The sequence below is a fragment of the Poecilia reticulata genome, chromosome 3 (genome assembly GCF_904066995.2).
Source record: "Poecilia reticulata chromosome 3, P_reticulata-male-v2, whole genome shotgun sequence".
Lineage (NCBI taxonomy): Eukaryota > Metazoa > Chordata > Actinopteri > Cyprinodontiformes > Poeciliidae > Poecilia > Poecilia reticulata.
Genome location: NC_088832.1, coordinates 509161 through 529589, shown reverse-complemented (window position 1 = coordinate 529589; position 20429 = coordinate 509161). Strand labels below are relative to the sequence as shown.

At 38.4% G+C, this 20429-nt stretch overlaps 2 protein-coding genes across 3 annotated transcripts in view; both read right to left on the bottom strand.

The window, feature by feature from the left end:
- Positions 1 to 720: 720 nt before the first annotated feature.
- uqcrfs1 (ubiquinol-cytochrome c reductase, Rieske iron-sulfur polypeptide 1) lies at positions 721 to 2984 on the bottom strand. The gene is made up of 2 exons (XM_008404968.2): positions 2708 to 2984; positions 721 to 1639 (listed from the first exon to the last, which is right to left on the bottom strand). The coding sequence occupies exons 1-2, from the start codon at positions 2955 to 2957 to the stop codon at positions 1029 to 1031; spliced, it is 861 nt and encodes a 286-aa protein (XP_008403190.1). The 5' UTR covers positions 2958 to 2984; the 3' UTR covers positions 721 to 1028.
- Positions 2985 to 4822: 1838 nt separating this feature from the next.
- The window catches only part of vstm2b (V-set and transmembrane domain containing 2B), a 50212-nt gene continuing 34605 nt past the window's right edge, over positions 4823 to 20429 (bottom strand). The window contains exon 5 of one of the 2 annotated variants that reach the window (XM_081604892.1): positions 4823 to 5696. In XM_081604892.1, coding sequence (XP_081461018.1) covers positions 5686 to 5696 — 11 coding nt within the window. In that variant the 3' untranslated portion in view covers positions 4823 to 5685. Of the gene's footprint in view, positions 5697 to 19554; positions 20380 to 20429 lie in introns of those variants that run through there. The other variant, XM_008404971.3, reaches the window with a different exon arrangement.

The window sequence follows — 20429 nt, the reverse complement described above, 5'->3', positions numbered from 1 at the left end:
TGTAATTTCAACTGTTGACTTTGTTTTCTCTTCGTTCTTTTTTTTTATCTCCATAGAAGCTACACCTGGTCTGGCATTCTATTTGCCTGACATGCCTTCAGTTAGAAGTCTCCAACATTGCAAACACACCATGTTTTTTATTTTTTTGGTCACCTTAAGGGGAAGTATTGTTTTCCAGCCACATAGCGTAATTTTATAGAAGTATCAAGAAGCTATGTCACCATCAGTTGTGATACAAATGCTGTCAAATATGACTTAGACATTTGACTTTTCAATCTAATGTGTTGAAATTGGGCCTCCGTCTCTTTAAAAACTCCAGCTCTTTCTGAATCGCCACCTTCAGGAAGTTATTGCATCTTTCTTCTATTAACCCTCAAAGTTTTTACTAGAGTTGCACCGAGAAGTAGAATATAAGATGAATATATGATGAGCTCAGCAGACCAGTTCCACTAAGTGTTTGCCGATTGCTGCTGACTAGTCTGAGGAGCCAAGTAAAGTAACCATGAGAGATTAAAGGATTTCTCAAGAATGCATGAAAAAAAAGAAACTGAAGGTAACAATCCAGGTTACGTTTTTGATGAGGGAATAACTTTATAACTTCATAAAATTGTTGATTTTACATAACACTGGCCCTTTAACTCGTGGTGTGTGAACAGAACCACGTGGCTCTGAAGCAGCTGAAGTTTCTCTTTTCTGAAGAAGGCTCAGCAGACTCTGAGGTCAAATAAAATAGAAATCTTTATTGAGCACACTTGAGCACAACAGGAGATGGAGCAAGACATGTGATAAGCTATGGTTTAATTTACATTTACATCATATTCAACTAATGAGAAAAAGCAGACAGGATGGCATCTTCCAAGTGTCCAGCTGCACAACCAGAGCTAAGGTCAGAGCAGCTTCAGCCTCCACATCTTAACATAACTGGAGATGATTTATAGTTATGAAATTAAAGACAAATGTTGCCATGGAGAACTGAAGTCTTGTTGCTCCCAGTTGGGTTAGCTCAGCCTTTCTCTGACTGGAAACGTTTATCCCACAATCACTGTGTTGTCATCTGGAAACTCGTAGTATGGGACCTCCAAGTTGAGAGGGGCGGGGCCTTTCCTGATGCGGCCGGAGGCGTCGTAGTGCGAGCCGTGGCAGGGGCAGTAGTAACCTCCATAATCTCCAGCGTTGGCGATGGGCACGCAGCCCAGGTGTGTGCATACGCCGATGACGATCACCCACTTGGGCTTGACCACCCGGTCCTTGTCGAGCTCCGGGTGCCGCAGCTCCGAGAGGTTGACGCCGGCTTCGGTTTCGATCTCCTTCTCGGTGCGGTGGCGGACGAACAGCGGCTTGCCTCGCCACTTGAAGGTCATGTTCTTCCCTTCAGGGATGTCGCCCAGCTTGATCTCGATCTTGGACATGGCCAGAACGTCGGCGGAGGCGCTCATGGAGGAGACGAACTGAGTCACCACGGTCTTTGCAGCGTAGACGCCGACCACGGCAGTGACCCCAGTGAACAGGTAGGAGAAGGTCCTCCGGGACTCGCTGCTCTCCTGGGATGACTTGTAGGGGTCCAGCACCTCTTGACGTCTGTAGTCAGAGAAGTCTGGGACTTTGATGTCGGTGTGGGCGTACCGGACTCCGGCACATCCTGCAAAAACAGTCTGTCATTAGTTCAGCAGGCCAACACATCCAGCATCCTTACTTCAGCTGCAGATTGAATGTCCTCTGTTTAGGAACACTTTAAAAAATAAAAACATAATGGAATAACTTTCCACAACATGAGATCAACATGGATTATTTTCTAGTGCATTTCTGTGAGACTACGGCTGCATCAACTGCAGTTTTATGGCCAATCACCGATTATATATGAGATATGTACGTGAAAGTGGCAGTATGTTTAATGCAATCTTTCTCAAACTGTGGTCCGCGAAGTACTGCATGTAAACGACCATTTATTTGACGTGACTCAAAGTGCAACGATATGCGAGTTAAGAAGCTAATATTTTTATTTCAGGTTGCATCATATATTAAGATGCGTTATCGCTGGACAATTTCAGGTTAGGTCAGGGGTGGGCAATCCTGGTCCTCGAGTGTCAGTGTCCTGCAACTCTTAGATGTCTCCTTGGCCCAACACTTGAATCCAACAGCTGAATCACCTCCTAAGTGGAGTCAAGTTCTCCAGAGTCCTGCTAACGACCTCATTATTTCACTCAGGTGTGTTGAAGTTGAGACGCATCTAAAAGTTGCAGGAGACCGGCCCTCCAGGCCTGGAGTTGCTCATCCCTGGGTTAGGTGGTTCGTGACTGTTAAATGGGTTAAGTGGTCGTCGGCATGAAAATGTTTGAGAAACACTGGGCTTATGTGTACTATTGACATGTTGCTACAGTGAATGCATCCAGAATATCCACAGAAACAACTTACTCAATAACTATTAATGTGCTACTATTACAGAGAGGAAAGAACATTGGGTCACATCAAGCTAAACTGGTATAGCCTAACTGTTCTCCCAGAAGTGAAGCTGCTCAGAGCGCTGATGCTAACCGGTGGCTAGCTACAAACACAGCAAAGCCAGCTTTCAACTTGAAATAAAGCCAATCAATATTTGGTTGTTATCAACTGATTATGATGTCACTTAATCTTTTTCTCATCCAACACACACCTGAATTTACCTTTTAAACTCTGAGCCAGCTAAGCTAAAGCAAATGATAGCACTCACCGTTGATGCTAACAGTTACAGCAGGGCCCGTCTTTGGGCTTTGACCGCTCAGCGTCTCTCGGCACAGGAACGGCTTCTTTGGGTCCATCAGAAACTTTTCTGCTTTTACAACAACACCAGGGACCAGAGGCTTCAGAGGCCCCGCCACAGCAAAGGCTGTAGCCTGCATATACGGGAAAAATGCCCCCGATCGGGCAGCTAGGGACATCATGCTTACACTACTGCTGAGACGACCTTGTGCGCCGCGCATGCGCACTCTGCTAGCTAACGTGACCAAATACGTAACACTGAGCAAAAAAGAAGACGACTGCGGTGAAGATTACAGACATCATGTACGTAGACGCCTCATGGAGCTGGTCGACCAGTTGCTGCGATACGTAACAGCGTCCGCCATATTGAATGTGGAATATTTAATATGGCGGTAGAAGTGCAAAATATTTAAAGTTGACACATTTTCTCACACACATTAATATATTTGGCAATCAATGAAATGACTAAGGACAGAGTTTCTAACTTTTGATGTGATTATTTAATTGTTTTGGGGCATTTCTGAATAAAGAGCACAATGTTTTTGTTTAATATAAATTATTCTGATAATTTTTATATTGACATTGATGAACAGATACACCTTTACAGTGTTTTATTAAAAAACATATTTGCATAATTCCATAATTCAATGTACATTTAACGTTTCAAGACAAGAAACAAATTATTGTATTTTAATTATCGTATTTATTTTTTATACATTATTGAGAAATTATTTTTGACTTATAAATCAGTCATTGTCAAATATTAAACTACATATTTTTCTTACTTTTTTTCCAGAGAATAAATATTTATTACAGTATGTCAACTATGCTATTGACAGCAAAGAGTTAAAATAATTCTAACAGAATAAATTATTTTTATTACATTACATTACATAAGCTGCATTAATACACTAATACTTCAGTTTGATATACTTAAAAATACACAAAAAGTGAAAGAATAAAACATTTATTTATTATACTGGGAACACAGGCAGGGCTTCAGTCTGCCTGTCACACTGGGAGAACTCCAATGACTTCTGAGACTTCCTGGTTTACAGGCTAAAGCCAAGAATAAAAGAGAAATTATCCAAAGGTGTAATAGAAAATACATATATGATTTCTTCACATTGAGGAAAAAGTCATTTTCAGCATGTTGGGCTCTGACTCGTAGCATCTAAATACCAGGGATGAAAGTAGTTTTAAATTCTTGGGGGTACTATGATAAAAAAAAAAAATGTGTTCAGGGGGCCGGACCAAATGTGGAGGCGGGCCGGATCCGGCCTGCGGGCCGTAGTTTGGGGACCCCTGGGTTAGGTGGTCCCCAAACTAAAGCTTTGTGTGCTTTGGAGTTTCTGTGCTGATTAATTTTTTTTAAAGTGATAAAAGCTGGTAGCTCTTGAATTGCTACAAAATAAAGCTGTATTTCCTCCCTCAACCCACTGGCTGCAATGCTGACACCTTGAGAAGCCATGAGACCTAAATTCTGAACATCATGGCATGAACTGCATCCCAGTTTTCCATGTCTGGCATATAACCATTCATTTTAGCTTTTAAACTGGTTCTATTGATCCTGTGTCCAGACAGAGGGATGATAGCCCAGCATCATGACCTGTTTGTTCTGAAGATCCTGCAGCTCCTCATCCTGACTCTCATACTGACAGGAGGAACCACAGAGCTCTGTTATGTTAAAGCTCATCTTCTGAAGTTGGGATATTTTTCCTCCAACAGGTTCCAGAGGAATCACCTCAAACCAGATGTTGGACTGGATTTTATTTCAATGTCATTTGTGAATGTTAGAGCCTCATTTTCAACAGTGGAGCTATAAAGGTTGAAAAAGGTTATCATTTTGGGGAAAATCTCATCAACATCAATATTTCCAATAAATAAGAGGCAAAAAAATTTTTTTATAGAGGAAAAGCCTCTCAGACTCTGAGCTCAAAGCACCAAACTATTTTTATATCAGACAATTAATTTAATTTCACATAATTATTGCGGTAGAAGCCATTTGTTTGTTAGATACTTAATGAAACATATTTACCGTTTGATGTTTGTTGTAAATGACTTATACTCACAAAGAACGAGGTAATTAGTCCAAGTTTGTCGTTTATTGAACGTTCAGAAACTACAGCGGCTGTGATGCGCCAATGCAAAAGTAAAAAAAGGTAAAACAACCCGAACAGGTGATCAACTCTAAACCACTCGCACCTTTTTACTCTCCGTCTCTGTCATTTAAGCACAGGAGGTTACTATGGCAACCTCCTGCGCCCCACAAGCCGACCCGAGATTATGTTAAAGACATAACATTCAGTCCGTTACAATATAAGGTTTGCAGGCTTGATATTTATTATTAATAAGCGCTATCTCGAACACAGCAGTGGGTGATTAGTTAATTTTAAACTCCTACTCTGCTCGTTATTTTGGTAATGGAACCGAAACGCACAGAATTGCGCAACACCTTGTTGACACAATAATCACTGAGATTATTGTTATCAGGGCCGTGCAGAGACCACTAAAGGGGCAGGTGCTCAAAAAAAAAGGGGCACATTCAACCGTATTTTAGGACAGAATATTAACAAAGCCTCTCAGCTTTCAAAGTTGAATAAACAATGGTAAATTACAAAATTGTGAGATATACAATCAAAGCTAAGGAGAATCTCTACATAGAGCATACAACTATGCATATGTAAGATATTTTATTAGTAATTTCTTTCTGCAGGTCTATTTTGTTATAAGAAAGTATTGCAATATTCAAACCCGCAATTTAGCAAGATATGTAAATAAGAGCTAGACCACCAGACATATTTTATCTTTACAGAATTACACTATTAAAAATATAAATAAGGGCACAATGCAACCTTTTAGTGGACTGTGATCTATAAAAAAGAGCTGCCTGTTTGCTGCAGTGGAGATGAAGATGGTACATTCAGGAAAGCAGAGCTGCATCAAACTTTAACGTGGAACTGCAGAAAAAAAACAAAAGCAAATATTTAATTGTTAATGCATGTCACCACGAGAAAAGCCTACAGAGTTTTGCTTAAAAAACTTTTTTTAACATTTAAATCACACATTTGTCTCATGAAGTGATTTTTTTTTTTTGCAAAACAAACTTATTTGTGCATGTCAGAAATCTTTTCTTGCTATTCTAAGTTTTTGTTTGTGACTCAAAGTTTTGCTTGTGATTCTCACATGACGTCTTGAGTAGGGCCCAAAATCACAACAAAAGATTTCTGATGTGTGCAAATAAAAGTTTATGTTTGGCAAATAACTTTTAATGTTCACAAGACAAAAATTAGTTATTAAAAAGATTTTTAAACAAAATGATTGGTTTTTAAAAAAAGAAATCCTTACAATTCCAAAAGTTTTGATTACAATTTTATTTTACCTTACTGAGGTTAGTTTTTTCCCCCGAATTGAATAATTGGGAAAAAAATTTAATCTCATACTCTGCGAACCAGACCCTAAACTTATCTGAGGACGGCAGGGGGCGCTGGCGGACATTTTTACAAAAGGGGGGCGCTGGGATGCCTTTGGGGGGCGTTTGGTCGAAGGTAAACTTTACACCTTAAATGCACAACAATGCCAGTTTAGACTTTGAGCAACTTGGTAAAACTGTATTGTGTAACATTAAATCATGCTTGGCTGCAATGGTATCGATGGCAGCTCTTCTTCTTCTTCTTTTATTCAGTGTCTGTTAGCTTCTTGGCGCAGCTCCGTTCTCCTGCTACTGGTAGCTAAAATCACGATATCCTCACTGTGTATCCCTCTGAAAAATGAACCCATTTAAATAAAGAAATAAATCCCTCCATGGGTGATACCACGATAGAGAGCGTTCATTGTATAGCGTTAACACCGGTGCTGTAAGTGGTTCGGTATGAAACGGGGGTGATAGAACAACACAGCACTTTTAAATTTCAATAATTAGAATGCAGAAATTGTTTCCGTTGTTTTAAAAGGTTTGTGTCGGTCTGGCTTCAACCCATCGATACGCTTCCCGACGCCCTGCACCTTAGGGGGTTAAAAAAAAGACGTTCACATTGCGCAAAACTCTGAAACAGGAGAAGAGGGACATAAAACGGAGCGACGAACTAGATGTGAATTATGGCATAAAAACAGAGAATCCGACGTTGAACAGTGAAAAAAATCAACACATGATGTGAAACACATCATGTGTTGATTAGGCGGCACAGCAGGTGATGAGATTACTGATGATGGCCGTCAATAAACGATAAAATAAATCTAGCAACAGGAAAAAGACTAAAGTAGACATAGCAATAAACCAAGAGAGGATAAAACTAGTCAAATAAAACTAAATGGAAATGAATGAAGAACAAAATTCAAGAATAAACTAAGAAACTGAAGTAAATGCAGAGGAATAAACTGGTATGGCAAGACCTTTCGAGCAATAATTAATACAGAGGACAGTATGGCAAGAATAAACAGACACTATTTCCAGATAAAAGGTAAAATAATATTGTTGAAGTGCCATGGGTTTAAGACCATATACTGAGACCGCTCTGAGAATAAATATATCTTATAGACCGTAACAGTGAAGAACTGATCACTTATTTATGTTTTTAATTAGATTTGATATATTTATTTCTTCAATATAATTTTTCATGTCAGTGTTAATGTCATGAGGGTGATGACTCCATGATACTTTGAATTTGAATTTGATTAAGAACCAGATTTGTTCTTTGTAATTTCTGTCCAGTAAAACTATCAATCTAAAAATCAATAGACAGGTCTATATAAAGATATAATCCATGTTTCTGTCTCATATTTGTATGGCATTAAAAGGATCTGGAACTTTTGTTTTTCCACTGAAAGCTCTGGTTTGAACAATAAATGCCATGTGGGTGAAGTTTTATGGATGATACTCTGATGTCCTATTCTCCTGAAGGCAGCACAGAGCTGCACCACCAGAAACCGACAGAAACACTGAAGAGAAGAAGAGTTATGATTAATGTAGTTACAGTTCTATCCATGTTTTAATGTTGCAGAGCTCAGTCGTTTTGCAAATAGTTCAAAGTTTAAACTGGCATGTTGAACATCTTTTATCTGGTCATTTTGTGGAATATTTAACAACTAGAAAATGGCACAAAATAAGAATATTTTTCCACTCTGATTGGCTGCTGTTAGGCCTACCGATTTTAACTTGAATGTTCATTGCATTTTTCGTAGACGCCTGTGAAAATAATTTCTATGACTTTTTTGTTCTCTGGGAAATAATTTTTGATGATAAATACAGAAACAAGTATAAAACTCAAAACATCTACAATAGCGATAGTAATATTAATAATATAATAATAGTCAGTGCAAAGTAGCCTGCAAATCCTTTGGTATTGTTTAGAAGCGAATTTCTAGATGCAAAGTCAAGTAATTCTGATCTTTCACCCTTACCTGTGAAAGGTAATGGCAATGATTCCAGTTTGTTTCGTAAAACGATTGAAACAAGTCCACACAGCACAGGACTTAAGGAGCTCTGATCGCTCTACTGCCACATAGAAGATGGCGGTGACGTTAACGTAGGACTTAGCGCTCCATGAGGCGTCTACGTATTAATATCTATGCACTGGATGACCTTTAATTTATTTTTTTGGTTTGTATGCAAATTATTATTACTGAGGGAACCATATTTGGAAGAACAAAAAACCAGAGCTGAGATAAACTACTGCTTCATAAACACATCTGTTCTCACTGTTGTTCTTCCTGTTTTTCTCATACTTGTTTTCTCTTTCCTTTCTTTCCCGTTTAAAATATCTGTGCTATATTTTTATTGTTTTAATTTTTATTTATGTTGTGATGGTTGGTGTAAACTCTGGAGCACTTTGGTCAACTAGGATTGTTTTAAATGTACTATACAAATAACATTGACATTGTTAGCTCTACTTCGTGATTAAGCCAGTCTCATGAAATCATATAGTAAGCTCAGTGGTTGGTACTTTTTCAGTGTTACCCCAGTCCTCAAATTTCAATTACCGTAATCTAGTTTAATGTGGAAAGAATAGTAACTACTGTATTTGTTTGTATTTCCTTTTAACTCATGTAAAGCACTTTGAATTGCCTTGTTGCTGAAAACGTGCTATATAAATAAAATTACCTTAAATCAATGACTTGATGGAATCTGCTGGGCTTCCTTAGATTAAATAAATTAATTAACCTATTTGAATAATAAACAGAACTTCAGTGCATTGATTGATAATCTGGAAATTTTGTACTTGATTTGGAATCTGTTTGAAACTGTCTGAAGTCATTAAATTTGTGACTTGATTCATTCCAACTCACATGCTCCACACTTCTGGATAATGTGGTATAATTCTGTTTGCAAGTAGATCAACTACATGAAGTGGCTTCTTCTGTTTAACTCAGATTCTAACTGTCTGTTTTTGTTATTTTATCAGTGGTTTTGTTGTTCTGTACCATCTATTGGCTGACTTTAGGTGAATAAAAGTACTGTCATAGATGTGTAATTCCATGTGTCAATTTTTAGTTTTTCTTTATTATTTACTGTCATTTTGACAGACTATAGTAAATTCTCCCACAATTCAAGCACCATTAACGAGGCAGTGGTTCATTAATGATTCATCTGAGTCTAGCGGATGTTCAACGGTGAAGTGTTTGATGGAGCTTATTCCATTTAAACTTAACGTTCCATGTAACAATGGCTGCTGTGTTCTACATGCATGAAGCAATGCTGTTTTTGATTAATGACTGTCGCGTATTTGACTCCAAATTTTATCCTCATTTACTTGATGAAACACACACACCTACACACACGCACATACACACACACACACACACACACACTTACTTTCCTCCACTGTCCCCGGGCAATACATCCATATCAATTTAATGCAAGCTGACTTTCTAATTACACTAATGGCCTCAGCCAGAGCCACAAGAAATTTATTATACAGACAAAATGTATTTTTCAACATTTCCTTAAGTGACTGATTATCTCCTGAGTGGCTGAGCAGTTGCTCAAAAGCAGTTCCTGATACGATCTGTGACTTTAAGACAAACTTACTTTAGTGCATGTTTTATTGTGCTTATGATCAGTTTCAGAAAATACAGGTCTTCTTTATTGTTTTATTTAAATGTAAAAATTTGAAACAGAAAATAATTAAATTTCCCTTTGGGATTAATAAAGTATTTTTGAATTTGAATTGAAATTTGAATTGAAGTCACTTTTCAGTATGTTCCAGTATTAGTTTTTCCTTTTACCTTAAAATGTACTTTCTAGATGAAATGGTCAGACGCACTTTTTTGAACAGTTTAACATCAGCCAATCATACAGCTGCAATCAGGGGTGCCGCCAGGAATCGTGGGCACCCTGACAAAAAATGTGTTTGGGCCCCCCGTGCAGCTGCTGTTACAATTTTTTGAATCTATTTAACCCATAAAAAGCGTCACAATTTTAAAGTCTTCATCTGCCTCGCTTTCTTTGGTTCAATACTGATAATTAGCACAATATTTACTGCTCATGAATTTAACATCCGACAGTCCACATCCAGTATGTAAGTAGATTGCTTAAAATTTGTCTTAGTTTTAGATACTGAAATGTCTCTCCCCACAAGCAACAGTCAAAAGCAACGTGCAACTACACATAAAGCAATCCAGACTTCTGAAAAATGCTATGTAGTTGCATTTTATTCAAGCGGCAGTACATAACTTTAATAAAAAATATGTTTTCTCCATATTTGCTAAAGCTGTCACAATGTCGTAGCAGTTTGTTATGAGACAGATAATCTGTGAAAACAATCAATCTCCTCCAGCTCCTTCCTGAACTATGACTGGTTAAAGTAATGCACCGTTCTGACCAAAACAGCCAATCAGAACTAGCAGGACACTCTTAGCAATGTCAATTAGCCTCAGTCACTCACTGCTAAATGTGCTAATGGTGGAGAAACAACTTATCAATACAAGTGTGGTATGTTGGTGCAGATTCACCTTTAAGGTGAGTGGTGGGCGGCACCAACGTAGCCTTTAAAACCAGGTGTGTGTGGCGCTCACATACAATTGTTCTGGGCTGTGGAGATGGCGTTGTGTGAGCTCCCATGATGCTGTCCTTCCTCAAGCATCAAATAATGGTCTCCAGGTTAGTTTTGTGATTTTCCTTCTGTTGGGTTTTAGATTAGTTTGTGGTGATTGTGCTTCCTTTGGGTTTAGGATTGTGGTTGTGTTGATGGTCCCGTTTTGCTCTCTGGGAGTGCGTGTGGTCAGGCACGCGTCGTGGGCGTGGAGTTCTTAACCGAGGTAGGTGGGTTCATTGTCAGCTTGTTGGGCTCGGTGCCATAGTTCGCCTTAAATTAAATTTTTAGATCCTGAGGTGTTCGGGACTTGGCGGTGGATTGCTGTGTGGTTTCCCCGCTCTCTCCTCCTGCCGCTTCCTGGTGCGCACCTGGCCTAATTGTCCGTGGCGCGAGGGGAGCGCAGCCACGCCAACGCCGTTGTTTTGTCCATGCTTTTGTTTTGTCTTTTCAGCTGGGTGTCATTTACCCAACTGGTGATTTATTCTTTATTTTGGCCAGGGTTCAACCGTTTCTGGTGAGTCCCCCTATTATTTTTCAGTACGTTTATTTATAATTTTCCTTTTTTTGTTTTGTTTGCATGAGTTGTGTTGTTGTTTAGCCTGTTCGTTGCTTTGCTCGTTTTTTTTTTTTTTTTTTGATGTTCATCTGCTTTGCATGTTTTTCTTGATTAATTTCTTGTTTAGTTATTAATTGGGTTGGAAAACAACTCTCCGCTGAAGAGCTAACGTGCAATAGGTATTTTGTGAAGTTTGTAAACTGTCTCTTTTAAAGTATCTATTCCATTGTAGGCCTATTTTAAACTTTTGGAAGAAAATAAATCATTCATTTTTTTAAAACATTATGATCCGCCTCTTTGTTGTCCCGACCTGGCGTGGCCTTTTTGTAGATATTTGAAGCTGATTAGTTCTGGTTCTAAGATATCAGGTGGGGTTGTTGGTTGCAATATTTAAAAATTTTAATGGCAGACACCGCTATCGCCACACAAGAACAGTTTATCTGCCGTCATTGGTAGCTATGCTAACTAAACTGAGCATTCAGTTTGAAACTGCACAGCTCTGTGCTATGCTAGCTGCAGCACGGCACAAATCGAGGGGGAGGAAGGATGAGCAGCACCACATGAGATAGTGATTGACAGCACTGGAACTCTCCTGTTACTGACTGTTTTTCTCTAGCACTGGGAGAAAGCAGAGGAAATAGATTTTTCACAGATTACCTCTTATACCATACTGTCACAACATAATGACAGTTTAAAAAAAATATGTGAAAAAAAATATTTATATAAAAGTGACATACTGCAGCTCAGGGGCGGAGCTGCAGTATGTCACCGCTGTTGGTCAGGGCCCCAGACGAAGCAAAACGCAAGGATCACAATGGATAAGAAAACACTTTATATATGTATTTCACAAACGCCAAGATGATTTATTGTGATTTTCATGCACAATCATTCTATTGAGTTTCCAAATATGTTAAAATAAAAAGGAAATATGCAGCAAACAGGAAGTTGTATGGACATAAATACTTTCTTAATATCAGGGATCTGAAGAGATGAAATGGCAAAAGTAGCTTCTGTCACTGTTGTCATTTTGACTGTTGTCATTACGTGGTTTGGCATGAGGGGCCGTACATGTTCCTCATGCCAAACCATGAGGGACACTTTCACACACACATATTTCATCACATACACATTCTTCTCTCATATACATATATTCTTCCATATACACACATACATTCTCCACAAATTAAATCTGCAATATGTGAGATATAAAATATATATGTGAGCGGCAGTATGTTTTATGACTGTAGTACAGTCCCTCATATTAAAAGCATATTTGGCAAACATGACATAATAAATTAAGGTGACATTATCTAGCCAACAGGCTAATTTGTACACCTGAGGATTAGATCTTTGTTTTAGGATTTTAAAGAATTGTAAATCCACTATTCCACAAATATTTTATGTGAAAGACTGAAGTTGGCATGGCATGTTTCTCTCTCTCCCTTACTGAACACACTGTTCTGTATTTTTTTCCACTCTCTGGTTTTAAAGACATAAACGTCTCTGCAGACTGCAGAAACAGTGAAGCGGCTATGATTAGAGGCTGTTGTGGCTCTTTTCCGCCTCTGCGAGCCGGGGCAACGGGAGGAGAGCTGGCAGGAACCTTAGCTGACTGAATGGGGTCACAATGAAGGGATCACAGGTAAAGTCCCATGGCAAGTGAGATCAATGACGTCAGGTAACTCTGCAGACTTTGGAGCAGAGGGAAACGTGCTAATGACGCACCTATAACTACAACCAACTAAAAACCCCAGGAAGGCTGTTTTATTTGATCAAATATATATTTAGCAGGAGATTTTCAGATGCCTTTGAATACTGATTCAACTGACAAATATTCTTTTTATATCTTCTAACATTTATAGTAAACTTTGCATTGTAAGAACAAGAACACATAACAATGCTAGTTTACAGGTAACAGGCAGTGAAGTTATGTCCTTTTGTTTTTTTACATTTGGAGAATATGAAACAATTTTGCCCACATTTGTAATGGAAACACAGTTACTAATGCTCCAACCCTACAAGGTTTCCTGCTTCTCCAGGTCTGAGCCCCACTGAGGCCTACCTGCCACCCTCCAATGCTCTGTACCACTACACAGATCAGAGCTTTCTGGCGTCTTCCAAGCACGTGAACACGAACCCCTAACAAAGTGCAAGACCCCGACTCGGGCAGTGTCCCACAGAGCGGTCACACTGAGTGACCTAACCAGGGAGGATGAAGCGCTGAACATTTTCCCAGAAACCTCTTACATCACTTGGATAGCTTTTGTAAAGGGAAGCTTAACAGGCAATAAGCTATGTGAAAGGCTCTTTATCAAGCAGCGCTCCACAGACAGGTCCAGCTAGAATATCAAAGATTTCAGTCACCTAATAATATTTCACTTAGATTTCTGTATTGAGGCTGCAGATTATTTACACGAGTCACTTGGTTTCAAAGTCACGGTTTTTAATAACTTAATACTATTGTGGTCACTATCTTCCAAATAAAATCAAATGGCTTTTCAATGTGATTTATTGATATATTTTAATTACTGTAATTAAAATGTAAATAAGGTAGGTTATTTAGATAAATGTAATCAAATATTAACTCCAGTTGACAAATTGATCACAGAAATTGCTTTCAGGGAAAACTAAACAACTGAAAATCGTCTATCATGTGATGAAAGTAGAGACTAATGAAGCTTATGAGTATTCCTTCAGATTTGATAGAGATTACAACTCTGCTCTTTCTTATGTTTCTGGGCTTTGTGTGTCTTTTTTTAGATTAAGGAGATTAGAGGGTAGAGAACGATGGACCTTCTCAACCACTGCAGCAGCTGCAACTAACAGTGTGCGAAACGCATCCAGTTAACAACATCCTTACTGCTATGTCAGATTGTCAGGGTTGTTTTTAAGACTATCTTTTATTTTTAATTATCTGTGTCCTGGAACTCTCTAAAAAGTTACAAAAATGATTCCTTTTGATTGTTCTTTTGGCATAAGATGTCAAATACTTACTTTATTGACGTGTTCTTTCTGTAATCGGGAGGGTCAGAGCTTGGTTTTATTTGAATACTGTTCTTGTTTTGTATAAAACTATCTTATGATGGTGTGTTAGGTTACGATGGTGTCTTTCTCCTTGATTGCTGTATTTTCATGTTTTCTATTCAGTTTCACTGAATCTTGCTTTATTTCCCTGCTCATCAACCAAAATAACCTAATTTTGTTGCTCCAATGCTCCAATTTTTGCTATGCAACATAAATTTTGTTGCTGTAGTTCACCTTTCTCTGGAATTTTATCATTTGAATCTCCATATCCAAATACTGGATATGTATGAACTTTTTCAGTTCATGCTAGTTGGGCCAGGCCAACCCATTCGTTGATCAATAAGACAGATGTCCATCTGTAGATATTAGATATAGTAGATATTTTCAGATATCAGAAAATAGTTGTACCCTCAAATCAACAGAGAAAAATTAATTCTCTTTAAATTAATCAAATGCTCCTTACAATTGCTAATGAGCCTTTTTGAAGCTTCGTCTTGTATTTAGTCTACATTGTGTGACAATAATCTGGATTGGTTAGGAATAATTCTTACTTGATGCCAAGGTAAAGTAAAAAGCAAAATTAGGGTATTTAATCAAAGCTAACAAGTTGGGTCACTACTTACTTATCAGAATTCAATAGACAAACGGCTCTCAGTTTGTAAGTTATTGTTCTGTGACAATCTGGTGACTTGTGTTATAGAACAATGGGATTTGCTCAGTGGCGTTCTCAAACGGCAAATACTCCACACATATAGCCTATCATTGTCCAAAGTCGGTCATGAAGTACCCGCCAGGCCTGATGACACCATCATTCAGGTCTGTTGAACCAGGGAAATGCTAAAACAACCTGACGTTGGACGTCCTGTACCTGCAGAATAAACATCTTTCCAAATTATAAGACTTTAACAAATTACTTAAACTTCCAGTTTGACAGAATACTGAGACATGTAGGTCCGGACAAAGATAAAGGTATATGGGTATATAAAATAACTGCAACATAAACAGTATGGGCAAAATTCCAACATAAAATACTGTGCAGTTATTGAAAATGGTGTACCCCAATCCACAGGAATGAGCAACTGAGTAACATTTTCAGTTGAAATACTCTTTGACTTGGCAAAAAATAAGAAAAAACTAACTCTGAATACCTCCAAATAATACCAGTAAAGAGGACAAAATGGAAAAAGAATAAAACTGAAAGAATGAACTAATGAAATAAAAATGTAGTTCAGCTTTTATATGTAGAATATCTGTCAGACGGGGATGGAGGAAAGGTTATGAGAAATTGTAAATAAGGCTAAATTAGCTATAAAGCCAACAAAGAACAGATTGTGGATTGGTTGAAATAACCAATTAACAATGCAAAATAAGATGGAAAGTACAACAGTATTTTTAAAATACATTATATTTCAAAAATCATTTGTTAAATTAGAACTCTAACAAGATATATGACAAAACTATGTTCAAGCAAGGAAGGTTGATGGACTGATGAAAGGCTGAAACTAGAGGCTCAGCAATTGATTGCATTGTCAGCTGTTTAGCGCTAGCAGCCGAGATAAACAAATGAGCATCTCACCAGTTTTTTCCTGGTTAGTGAGAGGTGAAAGCGAAGAAATGCAGACAAAACAGAGCAACCTCAGGCTACCAGACAACCAGTACTCCAAGCACAGCCTAGGGTTGGCAGCGATGGGCCCGATTCAGGCAAGTATAAAACTAGATGGCTGGATGGATAAAAGGTTTAGAACTTTAACATTCATGCCATCAAAGTATAGCGAAAATGTACTTAGTATAACATAAAATAATATTTAACATGAAATTATGGACTTTATATAATTTTTCCTAGAAATAAACTTTTTTTTCACTTATTTTTCATATTTTACTTTTAAAAAGTGACCAAAAATAAAATAGATCCTATCGAAATTGTTGTGCTTTACTTATGTTTGAGTTCCTTCATTTATACGAAGATGTTTTTTTCTCTCACCAATGGCAGAGCTTGTGATAGAGATTATCTTGTTGTCTGTTGTAAGAAGACCGAGTATAATCTGGTCTTGGTGAAGTCAAAATCAAGAACAAGTGCAAATGGATCACATGTCCGCCGCGTGGCACAGGACTGTTCTAACAAGCCACTGAAGTAAACCGGTGATGGAAGGAAACAGACGTTTCACTGATGGTGCAAGCTTCACCAGTGGGAGGAATATACTGAATGGTTCAAGTCAAACTATAACATTACCCTCTTTTACATAAATCCACACAAAGGAATAATAACAATTATAATAATTGGATGATATAACTGTACATAAAAATAAACATACTTACCCACTTCAATTTTTTGGGTCATAAATACATTCTCAAGTTAAAGAGCATAAATACTGAGTTGTATTGGAATTACTATTTAGGTGAAGGATCAGTCCACTTTATATATTGTTGGTGTGTTTATGCATTTGCTCCAGCCTTCCACTCTGTTATCCTTTCTGACCTTCTGTGACCTGGAATCCAATCAGATTAGTGAAAAGACTAAGAGGCCCTGCCTGAAATGTGAGCTGCAGCTCACCATGTGCTTGAGTGCCAGATGTTCACTGCAGCATCATCATTGTGCTTAAACTATCCCACAGTTTCCTCTACACACACACACACACACGTATATATATATATATATATATATATATATATATATATATATATATATATATATATTGCTATACTATAATACAATAATAACAGGAATAAGAAGACCCTTGTCAAGTCTACAGTGAACCCTTGGCAGCTTAGATAGGGTTTTTTTTTTCAGAGGCTGGCTGCACATAACACACTGAAAGCTTCCTCAGGCACTGGTTATTGGATATGCTTGATGACATATCATTCTGGGTTATGTAAGACGCAGGTTAGTCCTATTCTAACTGCTTGGCTCAGCTTCCATGAGATGAGATTAGTTCAGTGGTGAGTCTGCAGCTTCTGACTCAGTCTGACATGATATTTGCTCTCTGGCCCTGTGGTAATCTGAAAAGCTGCATCTCAGGACATGCAAATTGAGTCGCCTCCTGACAACCCTATCTGTCTTATTAAGTCTCCTAATCTCCCAACAAGGATGCTTAATGTCACCCTTTTAGCATATGCAGAACATACAATATTATGAACTGATTTTTTCCCTTCACAAAATCTTTGAAATTTAAAACTATTTGACATTGAGCGTTCAGCAAGGGCACAAACCTTTAAAATAGCTACTTTGAAAACATATTGTTACCTTTGGTGATAACAGAAAATACATTAGCTGATTATTATCCACTAGGGTGTGTCTAATGTAACTGCGATTAGCTGAAATGGGAAATAGAACTTCAGAGGAAAGAGCAGGGATATGGTTAGGGGCGGGCTAAGGAGGACTGAGGTGTTTCATTGGAGAAGTCCAATGCCTGTTATTAAAATTGACCAGTGGGCTGTCGCGGGCGATTAATATATTTAATATACTTTTTTTTTTTGTTAAATTGTGGCAGTTTGGGGCCACTCCATTTATTTGTATCAGTCTATTCGCCAGATGGCCACTCCTCCCCTGAATGGGAGTTCAAACTGAACTGTTTTTTTTTCTGTTCAATTTGCCAACTGCCACTGTGGGATTTGAACCCAAATTGCTCAAATTTACACGCCACTTCATACTTTTACCCACATTTTGCCAATGGCACTAATTTCCACCCCTGGTCCAGACGCTCTGTAGGAACCAAAGCATTGAGCAAGGGTCTGGTTTTTACCAGGGTAGTAGCCCTTTAAGATACGTCAAGTATTCAGTGATCACACATACTAATGCACTGTTCAGTTGTATGGATTCAAGTATGGATCAATTGCAATGTATGACTGACTGAATTGAAATTATGTTTTTGTGCCTTGAGACATTTGTTGTGAATTGGTGCCACATCAACAAATAGAATTCAATTGTTCTCTACTTACCACCTCACTGACTCTGCAATTTACATATCTCCTTCCAGAAGCCCAACTTCATTGCAGTTCCCTTTACAACCTGTCCAGATCAGTGGCATAGTCCATGGAAGATGACATCAGCAACTCTCTTGTTGCTTTATCATCCACCAGTCTCCATCTTTCTTGGATTCTTTTGAGGTTAAAACAGATGGCTCTCTTCACCCATGCTTTGGGTTGGAACTCTGGGTATTTGAATGCTCGATCTACTCCACACTGCATGTGAAACATTGGATTGCAAAGTGTGGGTACACTAATGGTCCTAGACTGGCCCCCAGGTTGCTTAGGGTGTTGGACCCTGTGCAGATAATAATCTTTTTAACCCCATCATTGAGATACAGTAGATCTACACTGGTTTTGTTGGGAAACATTTGATGAACTAGTCAGGCCACAGGAGGAGCAACACATCATGCAGGATGTCCAGACAAAATTTGACTGTTTCTGGAAAATCAATTTCTGGCTAAGAAATTGTAACAAGAAATTGTCTTAGGAATGAGGTGTGCAAGTACCTCCCGTTGGGACACATTCCATGATCTATGATAATGCATGATGAAATGTTATGCACTCATAATGCACCACTCATCAGTCCATGCCTCTGGATTATGGCATTACTCCAGATGCTGCCATCTCTGATGTTCTGTGAATCAGTCAGTCCATAAAACACTAAACCAAAGTTGCTGAAGACTTTGTGCAAGGAGACACAAAGTGTTGCAAAGAGTTCAGTATCTATGCCTAAATGGCAGGCATAGATACTGATAATGCTTGGCACACAATCAAACAATCTTTGGACAAACCGTGGTCTACTCATGCTGAGCAACTGGACAAAACGACTGAATGACATCATGACAAGGCAACCTGTTCAAGCGCTAGTGAAGCTGTTTAATGGATCTATGAGATATCTGATATGTCTGAAGTCAATTCATTGTTTTGAAGGGCTGTTTGATGCTTTTCATTCCAATTCTGGTGTTGTAACCTATCTGTTCCACTAACCTTTTCACCGCTGGCAGCTCCTTGGAATACATGTTCAGTGGCAAGCTTGTGTACCTAATTAAATCAAAACTGAACTTAACTCATTTCTGAATGTCATGACAATGCCAGATGTTCACTGAAAACTGAGGCACAATCACAAAGTTTCTCTCATATAACATGGTTACTGCAGAAAAGTACTGAGGTAAAGGCAACACCAAAGAAAGAACGGCCGGCATCTCATTTTGTGATACAAGGAAAGACAAAAACTTAACATGTTTGTAATCTTTTATTATATTAACCTTCATCTAAATAGCTGGTGCAAGTTATCAATAGATCTATGTGTCAAAGAGGTGAAATGTGTCACTGATCACCATAAATTCAATAAAAAAAAGACATTGTAGGAAGTATTTGATAACAATACTAAGGTGCATTTTGCTGAAAATATATTATCACAAATTTGTTTTCATAATGGAACAGAGTAATGGGAAGACTAGTGCAAATGTATTTGTGGAGAAATGGGTGGACGTTAAACTCAAACATATTTTGAACAGTAGGAGGTGTGATGAAGCTGTGGAGAAATAGACATCGGAAATGATATGCCATGCTAATTAGACTTGTCTTTAAAGACAATAAGAACAAAGAATGTTGGAAGTCTCTTGTCCCTGAAACAACGAAACTGAACATCCCCTTACAAATGAAGAGCTGGCTTTCAGTCCTCTGATGGTCACACAGTGGAGAGGCTGACAAGAACATGAGAAAGTGTGAAGCAGAACTCATCCATTCTGCTGCTCTGGCTCTTTGGGGAACTGTACTGATGCTCTCTTATATTCTCTAAGCTAGTTTCTCTTGTCCACATTCTTAGCAGTCACTGGTCCTGCTGCTACACGTCCATGGCAGATCTGTTTCCCATCTGTGAGTTGCATTTCTCCCACAGCTGGATTTTTGCTTGGTTTCAGTTTGGTTTTGAAAGTGAAAACCTGCAAGCCCAACTGCATTCTATAGAGTTTCTTCAATAGCCCAACAGTATAAATATGAGTTTATGCAAGAAAAGAAGAGTGATGAAGCAGAGAGGGACCATAGTGCTCATCATGCTGCAGGCTGAATGAAAGACAGAGAGAGGGGAAAAGCATTAGAACACACTGGAATGA

Excerpts from the sequence above, each read along its gene's own strand:
- uqcrfs1 (XM_008404968.2), bottom strand. The coding sequence starts at position 2,957 with ATGCGCGGCGCACAAGGTCGTCTCAGCAGTAGTGTAAGCATGATGTCC. Across the intron at positions 1,640-2,707 it reads TGTAACTGTTAGCATCAACG|GATGTGCCGGAGTCCGGTAC; the intron begins GTGAGTGCTATC and ends CTGTTTTTGCAG.